The sequence below is a fragment of the Carassius carassius genome, chromosome 45 (assembly GCF_963082965.1).
Source record: "Carassius carassius chromosome 45, fCarCar2.1, whole genome shotgun sequence".
NCBI lineage: Eukaryota > Metazoa > Chordata > Actinopteri > Cypriniformes > Cyprinidae > Carassius > Carassius carassius.
In genome coordinates, this window is record NC_081799.1 from 17,071,628 (window position 1) to 17,084,563 (window position 12,936).

General features: G+C 36.5%; 1 protein-coding gene across 4 annotated transcripts; it reads right to left on the bottom strand.

The window, feature by feature from the left end:
* Nucleotides 1–551: 551 nt before the first annotated feature.
* On the bottom strand, nt 552–9,067 carry LOC132127043 (fasciculation and elongation protein zeta-1-like). 4 transcript variants are annotated; one of them, XM_059538657.1, is made up of 10 exons: nt 8,798–9,067; nt 6,782–7,151; nt 5,105–5,156; nt 4,029–4,115; nt 3,474–3,639; nt 2,761–3,035; nt 1,790–1,870; nt 1,606–1,681; nt 1,360–1,425; nt 552–911 (listed from the first exon to the last, which is right to left on the bottom strand). In XM_059538657.1, exons 2-10 carry the CDS (start codon nt 7,096–7,098, stop codon nt 895–897), a joined length of 1,137 nt encoding a protein of 378 aa, XP_059394640.1. In that variant the 5' UTR covers nt 7,099–7,151; nt 8,798–9,067; the 3' UTR covers nt 552–894. The 4 variants fall into 4 exon arrangements, with proteins under 4 accessions (XP_059394640.1, XP_059394638.1, XP_059394637.1 ...); XM_059538655.1 differs by having other exon boundaries at nt 5,105–5,204; nt 6,782–7,126; nt 8,777–9,067; XM_059538654.1 differs by having other exon boundaries at nt 5,105–5,204; nt 8,798–9,066.
* Between the last annotated feature and the right edge of the window lie 3,869 nt (nt 9,068–12,936).

A 12,936-nucleotide genomic window follows, 5' to 3' on the forward strand; every position in this document is an offset into this window, starting at 1 on the left:
TGACCTGTATATGACTGCCCTCAAGTGGAATGCTGCGGTATTACAAGGGAACAGTCATTCAGGCTTTTACAGGGTTTGACGTTTATTGGAATTACAACTCAGCAATACTTCACATTCCTCCATGTCCCTTACTAAATAAGAAATATATACATTAAAGATGTAAGCACAAGGCATGGATGACAGTTAATGTTAAAAGTTAAAACAAACAAACAAACAAAACAAAAAACATGGTTTTATTAGACAAATGGATCGTCAAAAGAAACTACATTATGTAGAACTGTGTATTTCATACACAGGATGAAAAAAAAAATGTCCAGTTACCCAAAATAAGAAAAGTCACAAGGTTTCTCCCTATAACTTGGCATTAATGTAGAATACTAAAACATGCTGTATTTTTTGGATGGATTATTTTCAAATGTGCTCTCGAATCAATGCATCTACACCTTAGGAAGATTGTGAATAATGCCCTTCTCATCGCCACCTGTGTTCAAAATGGATGTGAATGATTGAGTGGTATCTAATATACCTTATGTTAGGCGTATACTTAAAAATAAAAATATTACCTGATCGTAGAGTTAAACTGATTATATTTCACCTGCTACCCTTACACGTTCCATATGGCTTTTGGCCCGTATTAACACACGTAGTAGAAAACATGTAAAGCACCAGGTGCTATATTATGAACCTTATGGATATGTGAATACAGGAAGGGCAGTGAGATGAGCAAGGTCAAAGGTCATTAGACAAGCAAGAGAAGGATGGTTAGATGTTGAGGGTCCCTCGCTGATACTGGAAAAGGGAGCTCATGCAACTGGGCTTTGAGAATCGAGAGAGGACGAACAAAGACACCCAACCTCTCCAGAGTCTCACCATCAGCACATCACGCTCAGGACTTTAGGTAGGACACAGAACTGCAGGATGGAGACGTGATAATGTGTTAATGGTCTCAATGCAGTGTATGTCGTTCATATACATTTATATACTGTACTATATAACAATATGATACTAAAACCATAAAACAATTTAAAATAAACTTTATCTGAAATAAAATTAAATAAAAATAAATAAATACTATATTGACATCAGAAAAAAAAATAATCACAAAAACACAACAAAATTACTAACACTTTAACTAAAAATCAAAGCAATAAAAATGAAAACAAATTCAAAATATCAATAAAAACTCAATGATATATTAAAATAATGCAGGTGCGTTATTTACGGGAATATTTAGAGCTGGTGAACAGTGATCTTCTGTGAATCCAGTTATTTAATTAGCTAAATTGAGAAAAATATATTTATACCAAATATATTTTTAAACATTATTTAAATTATGGTGAAAAAAAGTTTTGGATTTACCTTTTAGTATGTAGTCAGTCAGGAGGGTCGGGACCTTCTCACTGTCTTCTTTCATGGCATAAAGAACTGAAAAACAATATCAGTTGAAATAATGGTCATTATTTATTTTCCTTTGATAGTCTTAATTTGTTATTGTTTGATTTTAAGGATTAAATCAATCAATATTAGCAATATTAGCTTTCTACAGAAAAGTCGGTTTCACTTTGACTCAGTTTTAATGCCATTAGTGCAGATCAGTACTCTTACTTTTTGTGAGCATTTGCAAGTCATCCACAGATGGAGGAGTGCCTTTTTTCTCATATGGAATGACTGTGTTTAGGTACTGTTGAGCACACATATGAAAAACAGTCGGACAAAGTTTACAATCAGATCCTATTCCTGCATATATATACATGTTTAGTTTAAAACATTTACGGAAATGCTCCTCCACCTGTCTTTCTGTCCCTGAGGTCCCAAAGGTCTGTCTGATACCTGTCTGCAGGATGTTGGAAAGACCCTCCATACTGAAGCGCTGAAAAACATTAAAACATAAAATATTAAGAACTAGAAGCTCACATTTTGTACAGCACTGCATCCATTGTGTGCACATCCTACGCCAAACTAGAGCAAGGAGCTGGAAGAATTCAACTGAGGATCTAGAAATGATGGAAAAAGTTCTGACATTACATGATTAAAAATCACATAATGATAACTATGTTTGCATTATACATATTTTACATAATAATGTTGTGATGCCATTTATTTACGCATTTGAAAGTATACATTTTATTTCTATTATGTTTTATTTAAAACATTTTGAGAATTCATAAAAATGATAAAGTGAGAAAAATCTATATATAATATTATATTATTTAAAAATAATAATAATAATAATAAAATGCAATATTCATAAAATAAAAGTTATTAAAAAATTTGAAAAATAAATAGAATTTAATTAAAAAAATAATAATAATTAGCCATTTATCAATTATCAATCATGATGGCATATATATATATATATATATATATATATATATATATATATAATTTATAATTTATTGGCTAAAATCCTAAACTTCTGAGTTCAGGAAAGGTGTTTAAACATAATATATTACATTTGAGCTTCACAATTTGCCACATTTACCAAATCTAATCACTGTGTACAAAATAACTAAAATGATCAACTCATCCCTGTGAGAACATGGAGGATGAGGACGCAGAGATGCAGTTCTAGCATGATGTAATCGAATCACAGCGGCATTACTGCAAGAGGAAGCTGCTATTGCCTCCACAGCTCATACTGCAGGGGAATGCTTCCTCTGCTCTTCCAGTAAGTGCTAAGTGCAGCTGAAGAGTAATGGGGCAAGATCCATTAACTGCAGATGGAGGCAAACATCATGCAGCTCATTTCAACACACTTACTTTTGCAGGCATGCTCCCTGTCTTCTCAGAGCGCGTAGGTCCTTGTAAACTCATGGCCTTGTCCTTACGCCTGCGCTTGCTCAGCTCCCTTTGCTCCTTCTGTCTGTTCTGGACCTCCATCAGAGCTGTGATGAAGGTGTTCTTCACCTCCTTCTCAAACTCCAGCTCGTCCCTCCGGGCCAGCTGGGTCACCAGTTCCTCCGAATACTCTCGTATCGCCACCTCCATCCGACACAAGATGTCAAGCAGTGCCGAGCTTGGCATCAGCCTCAGACCTGCATGACAAGCACTGGGTTTAATAAGACTTGATCAACGCGAGCAACTCTTGACTTTCACACTGTGACTAATGTTCCATTTTTTTCTTTAGTGCTGTTCCCAGTTAATGTGGGCTATTTTCCTTCACTTTTTCACCACGGTGTCTTTGGTTTCAAAAACATGATCTGGGATAAAGAAATGCTGAAACAACAGATTCAAATAGAAACCTTCTCTACTTGATAGGCACATGTTTCTAGAGCATGTTTACATTGACCTTGATCTGGTTTTACTTTCGCTGACAGACATCATGCATGTATTTTACTCATAAAGATCATCTGTACTGTATATATCAACTACATTTAAAGCATTGTTCAAACTTTCATCTTGACATCTAGTTTCATCTAAAGATTCACCCTGAGGTTCACATAGATTTATTAATTGCAGGTTTGAAGGAGCACCTTCATAGGAGCAGTTGTTGTTGGAGGCCTGAGAAAGCATGCGGATCTCCTCCAACAGAGAGGGGCTACTTTTAGAGGAAGACACAGCGATATCATCTTCCTCCTCTTCCTCTGTCTCTCCAGGATCTGGTGAGTTTTCCATCATCTCCACGATCTCCTCAATCACCTGATGAGAGAATAAATGACAGATTTTAGTGGGCGTTTAAACAAGTTTCGAGGACACAACTGAACTATAGCACACTTGTAAAATGTTAAATGTAGCACATTTGAGTTTAAATATAGCATAGCTTTAAAGCTAGGTTACTGTTCAAGCATAAACCAGCAAAAATACAATATTAGGCTAAATGTATCGACCATTAGTACCACAAATGCCACAGAATGCTTGCACACTAATTTATTAACATTTTGATGTATTAATTATTGTATTACAAAAGGAAAAAAAAATTATGTACTATAAACAGTGTATAATCACTTTTTTGAGCAGTGCAACACGTGTCCATGTTAAAAAAACAAACCACGATTTTTTAAAAGGCGGCTGTAAATCTTTAGGCTTACCTGATCAGCGGTAATAAGAGGTTCTTCACTCAAACAATTGGCATTTTCATTCTTCTCATTCATCTCATCCTCCTCTTTTTCATGTATCTTTAAAACCAAGACAATACGTTCATGAAAACCATGAAAATCCACAGCCGTGTCAATATGACATGATGGTAGAGAGTAATGGCTCCATATAGTTCCATTACACTCACTGCTAATGTGCTGAAGAGAGTGCTTTCAAATGTTAGCTTGACAGCTCTTCTGGCCTGCAATGATGTACAGCAGAGTCTTGACTAAACTAGTCAAAAGCTGGCATTAGATTACCTCATTTCACATCTGACCAGTTGCATTAGTTGATTATCTGTATAATAGTATACAAAGACTGTAACTGTGTTCATCTCACATGATGAAAAAATATAAAAATGTTTGCCAGTTAGTCACGGACATTATTCAGAGATCTTTTCGTGGTGTCTAAACTGTTTATTGCAAAGCTTTTGACAGGCTGATTGCCAGAGAAAGTAGATCAGGCTGGGTTTTTGGCAGCGAGTGACTATCTCTGCCGTCCATTTGGCAAAAATATACACACCACACCCTGAATCAAGAGTGCAAAGCTGTACTCTCATGTAGTGCTGCAGTCATTTGCTCAGAGGAAATAAAATTGCTTTTCAATTATAAGGAGAAAGATATTTCAAGTTGTTTCAATAAAATATATCTCAAGAGATTTCTTGATGGCCAGTGCATCAGTGATAACTTCTTTGCAACTTAAATAAGCTCCATTAATATAATATAATTAATATTAATAATACATTTCCTTTAACAATAAATCATATTTAGTGATATCAAAAGAGTAATAATATTAATATCAGAAGTAATCTAAATAGTATTATCATTGTATGATAAAATTCACATGATGATATTAAATTACTATAAATAATGTAATATAAATATGAATCAATGTAATGTAATGTAATAAATATAAATCAATGCATTGGTAAAAATGATTTTGTCCCTAACATTGTACTCTTAACTCTTAACCCTGCAGTATATTATCATGACAACACCATGAATGTTATCAGAGCAGAGCAGATGTTTACCTCTTGATCTGAGAGGTTGCCATTCAGCGTTTCTGAGGTGGGCTCGTCCCAGCTGGACACAGAGGAGGGGATGTAGTTGTCAGTCAGAGCATCCCACACGCTACAAAAACACATGCATGGACATTTATATACACAGTGTTCCAAGTGACACACAGTGAAAATGGAACAAATGAGACATTCAAACTCAACAACATCTTTAATAACTTTAATAACTGTGATCTAAAATGGTAATTGTGTATTAACAGCTGTCGACCATGTCGGTACGCAAATGCGCTGTCAGAACATATTTATATAACGCATTTTTTATTTTGGTCGTGCATGCGGACCTGCGGACCACTTATGTGCACCCCTGCTAATAAGTACTCAATTCATTAACTGAGGAATTTCATTTATATGTATCAATTACGATTTGTTAGCAACAAGAAATTTAGAGCTTTCGCTTTTTTTATTATTATTTTAAGAAGCTCTTTAAGTAGCTGGTTTGCATGTTTATATAACTGGGCTAGTGACAATGCTTTCTTTTTCATTTCTATCTATTTATCTAGATACTAAAATTACTCTCCACACTTTCTTTGTGCCTCTGTCTAGTCATTCAGGGAACAAGTGGCCATTCAAAGTGTGCTGATCCTCTGTTGACACACAGACACAAGCCTACCAGCCTCCATTCCAGCCCTGCAACAACACCAAACTGGTACAGACTCATCGTCTACCCATATGTCATTGTCAGAAAGAGTTTCATTTCGGTTTGCTGTCTAGAGATCTCCAAAAGCAACATCTTATATAGAATAATTAGCAACCACAGGAAAAAAAATAAATAAATATATATACTTAGAATTGAGCAGGCTGGTTTCTGTAATTCATCAGATGCACAGCCACAGGCTGAATTCTAGCGCAGGGACAGATTTGTGTCTGAATACCAGCCAAGAACAAAAGCCACGGGCAATGTGAACACATCACAGTGGGAAACGCAGAAAATAACATGCTAACAAATCATAAATCAACTTCATATTTACAGTTCAAACTATGAGAGTAATGAGCAAGATGCACAAATACTGGAAAACCCAGCAACATGTTCAATTTGATCTCTTACAAGGTTACAAAAAATATTGATTTTAATCTCATTTTCTCACATTTTTATGCTCTTTTTTTATTTACTTGCTAATATTAGTGTATATATTTGCCTTCACAGTCTCAATCAGTGATGATGTTTTGACTGTTTTAAATCAACAATAATGCCTACTATATTTAGACCAAGAGATTTTTTTTTTGTCCCATTTTGCGAGAGGCAGATTTGATGGCAGAGAGAGGATGGTGATAGACTGCCAGCACAGACAAGTCAGGACAAACAAAAGAACTGAGGCGTATAAAAATGTGCTGAATAATTCACAGCCGAACTGTGGACATGCACACAGACAGGCGCTGGTGATGGACAAAGGGTGTTTTTATACAATTTGATTGGCAGGCCAGTTGGCAAGGATGTCAGACATGTCCTCACTTTTGATTGGCAGAGAGACAGCCAACTGGATAGGTATATTCATCAGCGCAGTCATAACAGTATCCATCCTACATTTTTGGTGGTGCAAAAACGTGAGGCTAATTGCATAAATCTTCATTTAAAATTAATGAATTCCTCTACCTTAAAAGTATTTACTAGAAGTGGAACAGAAAAGATCTTACTCTTCATCTTGAAGCCTCTCTTCATCCTCCTCGGTGTGCGACTGGTTGCGAACAGGTGCCAGACCTTCTGTCTTCGTGTTGTAATTGTGGAAGCACACATTTAGCTTCTCATCAAACTCATTGACGAGGTCCTCCATGGACTTGAAGCTCATCATCTCGGAGAAGTTCTCCAGCTCTGAGAACTCTTCACGGCACAGTGGGGCCAGAGGAATGGTTTTGTGAGGCCGGCAGGCAGGCTGCTCGGATTTGATCTCCTCCATCTTACAGGGCCGCAGATCCTCAAATTCCTCATCCAGGCACACCAGAGGGGCCTCCATCCTGATGCCCTCTTGATCGCACAGTCACGTGGAGGATGTCACTGTAACAATCTCTAATTAAAAAAAAAGTAAATAATTGTCTCAAATCATCATCTTAAACATAAAATGCAGATTTAAAACATTAAGTAATTCAGATAGATTTTTCACTTCTCTGAAAATGATGTTCTATAATAGTAATGGCTTCTTCAGAGTCAAGAACATTTTTGTGAGACTTGATATGAAAATATGAAATACAGCAAGGGTCACGAATGACTGCATTTCGCTCAAGCAGAGTGAAAGTAATTGTGTTTAATTTGCATGATGGTTGATTCAGCAGAACCTCTGGAACTTTTCCCAATGAATTCTGGGACTGTGAGGCAGCCAAAGTCAACCAGCAATTATACAGTAGCTCATGCTAATTCAAATTCACTTTCTCAAACATAAATAATAAATGTAATAAATGTAAATAATAAATGTAGAAATACGTACATTAGCTTTTTTTCTGCAATCATTACTGCCTTATAATCCACTCTATCTCAATAACATTTATTTTTAGCAAATTAAATGATACAATATGAGCGTTTCTAGGTAAAAATGCATGAATCAAAAATTCACTCGTAGTTGAAATGAACAAGTTCAGTTTGAGAGTTATTATACATTAACATCCACTATTTATTTCCTGCATTTTCGACCTGTGATCTGACAGTTCCCATGAATGAGCTCGATAGGCTTTATCAGGCTTAACGTCAAGCTAAAAGACTGCAGGATAAAAAATCTATTTAAAACAGGCTTGCATAAACTTTTACCCCAACATTAGATTAGTCAGCAAAAATCTATTCCACTAATACACTCTATTACCCTAGTGTGTATGTGTCTGTCTGTAGTGCACTGCAAAAGGGAATGACCTTTTGTCACTTCCTGGTTTTGGCTACCGATTGATTTGTTTGTCCGCCTCCCATAATTCTGTGCATATGGCCAAAACCCATTCACAAAAAAAACTTCAAATGACCAAAGCAAACAGGCAATCCAATGTTACACTGATAAACTGCTGCCCCTTATTCACACTTCCTGAGGAAGGGGGTGGAATTGAGCAAGAGTAAAAATAGCATATTGACCTTAAATAAATCGATGGAACAAACTGTGGCAATGGAATAAAACACTTTACATGGGACCTCCGCTGAGAGTGACATAATCTAAATGTGTATTACATTCATATTTATCCCAGTGATAAAAATGCAAGAGATATTTCTCAAATGCACTGCTAAATCTGGATCACAGCATTAATTTGTGGGTGCCAGTTAAAGGTGATTTCAGCAGGCATTACCTGTGTTGTGACATATGAATATGAACACAACCATGTCACAAGATAAGATGAATTGATGAGCCATGATGGGGGGAAATATGGCGGATCACATCACAAAACATGGGAGAGATAAAATACAACATCACTGTTTTGGTTCGGATGAAGACATTTTTTGGTATTTCTTTAGGTCACACCACATGGATTTGAAAATATTACTTTTGATTATCCAAATGGAAAGATATTTAAATTGTGCTATCTAAAAACAATTTTAGAAATATACAGAATTAAATGAAAAATGGAAGGGATGGATGCAGAACAGATGGAGATCAAGGTAACCCCATTTCAATGATGTGAAAACAATGGCGGGACGGAGACGGAGACGGAGTGATGGAGGAGAGAGAGGGAGGAACAAATTACCTGCAGAAGAATCTCTCCGTGTGTATCTGGGTAGAAACAGCCCCTCCTATTCCAGTACAGTCAGAGAGAAACCACCATCAGCAAATCTTGGTCAGGATGAAACGACAGCAGACACAATCATTCCCATCACACACACAGAAGCTCCGTGTCCTGATGGCTGCTATTCTAGTCTACGGCGTCTTATCTAAGCCAGTCAAGGGTCAGAGTGTTGTTTTCTGAGAATTAAGCAGCAGCCGTCCTCTCCTGTTCCACTGAGCCTGCGCATTGGTACGGCAGCTGACGGCATCATCCTCCTCGCCGACCCTCCCCCTTCTGCTCCTCTCCTCATGCACCTCACTCTCTCCGCCCCCTACCCCTCCTGCTCCCTTTCTCTCAGTCTGCCATAAGTCAAATCCCTCCATATTCATGAGGAAGGACAAAAAACCTGAGAGGTAATGGTGAGAAGCTGTATTGGGGCTTTATTCACACCTTGAACTCACTTGTCATCGGCCACATCAGGAGTCTCTTGGCAAGATCCCCTTCTCATTACCCCTCAAAGCACGCTCGAGGGATTTCCATTGAGGAAGCCGTGCTAACAACATGTACGCTGACTGCTTACTGACAGTCATTACTATTGAAATGAAAGCTATAAATCTGGCTAAATTACAGTGTTTTAATAATGTTGCAAGGTCATATAGAGTAATAGTAAGTCTGAGACCACTAGTGGAAATGCTTCTATATTGTATTTTTGTAATAATTTAATAAAACAATTACAAATTGTAGTATTAGTATAACAATTTAATGAAAACAAATTCACAAATTTGGATATTTGATTAGTGACCTATAGAACTGTAAATGTGTTATTTCTTTGTTTAAATAACATATGTTATATGATTTCAATATTATAATATCAGTTATTGGCTGATTGTTTTTGTGCATTTAATTGTGTATTTAAATGCAAATATTTCCTACTTTTACAAACCTCTGTAATCCTCTGCCTTATTGTAAAGTTTTACCAGTTGTATTTTTAGGGAACATTAACAAAGATGAATAAAAGCTATAATGTTGTTCATTGGTAGTTAATACACTAATGCACTAACAAATGAGATCTTATTGTTAAGTGTTACTAAAAAATGTATTATAATTGATGTATCCTTAGATTAAAAATTTTCTAAATCCGTAAGCAAGTACATTTGATTTATATAGCACATTGAAACACGGTGAAGCTGACCAAATTGCTGAAAAAAAAACCAAATCCAAAATAATAAAAAACTAAATTCCATTCAATTTCCAGTTTTATATTAGATAATTAATCACAGATTAAACAACGGATGTCAATGGGGTCTCAGATTTTTGAACCCTTACAGACAAAATACACAGTTTCCAGCTCAATTTGTCTGACTCTGCAGGCCATCAAGCAAGTCAGAAAGACAGAGAAATGCAGCAAAGACAAAGACTGTTGCTTATAGGAACTGATTGGGCATAAAGAACCTTTTGTTTGGTCGTTGTATTGCACAGTTGCCCTTTACGTCACACATATCCACACCTCCCATATGTAACCCCACTCTCCCTGCTGCTCTTAATCCTTCACGGCTTTTAATCTGCGTCTCAGCCTGTAAAAAGACCCATACATTTAGAGACGCTCTCCAGCATGCATGTGTCTGCATGCACACAAACTTCTTAAAATTGGCTTGCCATATTCCAGGAATTAGCATCTGATTGTATGGATTACAAACAATGCTTTCACAGTTTTGAGCAGATGACTGTGGGAAACAAAAGCATGGCACATGTTGCACAGGCCATCTAGTCCTCATATAGTAAAGCATCCTTCCTGCTTCCTGGCCAGATTTACTCAGAAATGCATTTCGGTGTTGGAAGCATGCGGCGTGACTGAAATACAAATGCAGGTGTATTACTACTGGCTAGCATGCTTTAATGTATTTGATAGTTGTTGGCTGTATGCATGTGACACATCTTTGTCTAACAGACTTTAAACCATGTGAGTCCATTAATGGTTAATAAGAAGGAGGTGAGTGCAGAAAGTAACAGTAGTGGGTCTTTGAAGTGGGGGGGGGGGGTGTATTCTGCAAAGCTCAAACACAAATATGACATCATCTTCTATGGGAGTGTCAACCACTGTCTAATGTATACAACTACAAAATTGTTAGATCATAAGTCAGCCTATTTTTATCATCAAAGCTGCACTGTTTCAATGCAAAGGCCATTTCAAACCGTCTTTCAAAACCCTTTCCACTCGCCCAAATGAAAAAGAAAAAAAAAATATATATATTACTTTATTTAAAAATACAAACCACAGTTCATCTCATACCACATTTGCTTTCCATCTTTATTACATTAGATGCAATACAACTGATGAGATGAGAATAAAAAAATTAGGAATACACACAATGACCTGATTTCCTGTGCAACACTCCCCCTTCTCACACAGATCCAAGGCTCCTCCACAATGCAGTCAAAAGACTCGGAATGATGGAGGCCCCATCACCATGGTAACCGTGTTTGTGCAGCTGAGCATTGCGCTCGGAGCAGTGGCTGTGGTTATTGGTGAAGGATTGGAACTGGCCCATTAGCTCCACTCCTCCAAACATTGAAGGCCTAATAGGTTTGTACAATGTGGCCGCTGGATTTATCGAGCGAAGGTGTTGTTTAAGCTGACATTGAATATTTATGATGTGATGTGATGACTGTATATACTGTATGAACCTCCAGTTCTTTTTTCAGGGCAAGATGGTAGGTTGCCCCTGCCATTGACACTTTTAACAGAAAATCAGTACACTAAACTACATTGCCACTGAATTAAAATATAATAATAATAAAAAAATAAGGTTTTAATTTTTTTGATTGTGATATGATATTTTAGAGTTGATAGGAAGTGAATAGTAACGGTGATATATATAAGTCTGTGTGCACTGCCCACAAGGCTATCAGTAATGCACTTTAATTATTTAAATATTTTTGCAGCAGTAATAACATATATTAATTGTTACCTTTTTTTTTGTTGTTGAAATATTCCAAAATGAGAAGTGATTTTATTATTCTTAGCCTCCCTGAGGAAAACATCTGCTGTACGATTACTCGGTATATTGTGTGACTGACTCTGACAGACAGGCTTGTTATCTCTCCTCAGTCCTCATTAGTGTCTATGGACTTGAATTTTGCAGATGTAGGGAAAGAGGACTTCAGCTATGATCAATACTCATCCAGGTTCAGAATTCACTTGGAAAATACAGCTGTCAGCAGCAGGCCAGCCGATCAATAACAACATCTAAACACTAAAAGACTGCACATACTATTGAAAACTCATCAGCTAAAGTATCTGCCTTTATACTTGCCCATCTGGAACGTTTTACAGTAAGTGAGTAATAAAGCATCTTATACATAAATGCCTCTATTATTCAAAAGTTTGGAGTCGGCAAGATCTTTATGTATGCAAATACTGAAAAAAATTGTGAAAACTACGATCAATTCATTAATATACAGTGTAGCCAATACTATATGAAAATTAATACATTTGAATCCTTCTATTATCAAGTTGGCAGTAGAATGCATTGCTGATTGGGCAAATGAGGTGCGAGTCTGCCCTCTAGGGGTTATCAAGAGATACAGCAAGCTGATTTCAAGCATTTAGAAACCCAATTAACATCAAAAAGTTTAATTTAAACATGTAAATCAAGTTGCGTTGTAGAAAGATATCAAATGTTACTCGAGTTTATGAATTAAAGGTAAAAGATACTTTAGGGACAACACTGGTCTCCTCGTTTTTAAGACCAGTTCAAACTCCTTTAGTTCTTTTAAGAAAAAAATTTAATACAAATATAAAAAGGATGGCAACACTTTAAGACCATAAAACACCCTATTTTTTACAAACTGAGTTCATTGCAGGTGAAAAGACTACACATGACACTGGAAGTTTCTACGAGGGAAAAGATGAACATGTTTTTTTTCTTCTTCTTTTTTTTAATCTGAGGAATCACAGTAAAAACAAATGTCATATACAGCACAAGTCCTGAAAGAGCAGTTAGATTGTGTGTTCTGCACTCGTTTTTTACATTAGCACAGTTCTAGAATCTTCTAGAATCCATTTTGTAAACTGCTAGTACCTTAGAACGATTTCTAAACCATTTCTAAATCATATACTT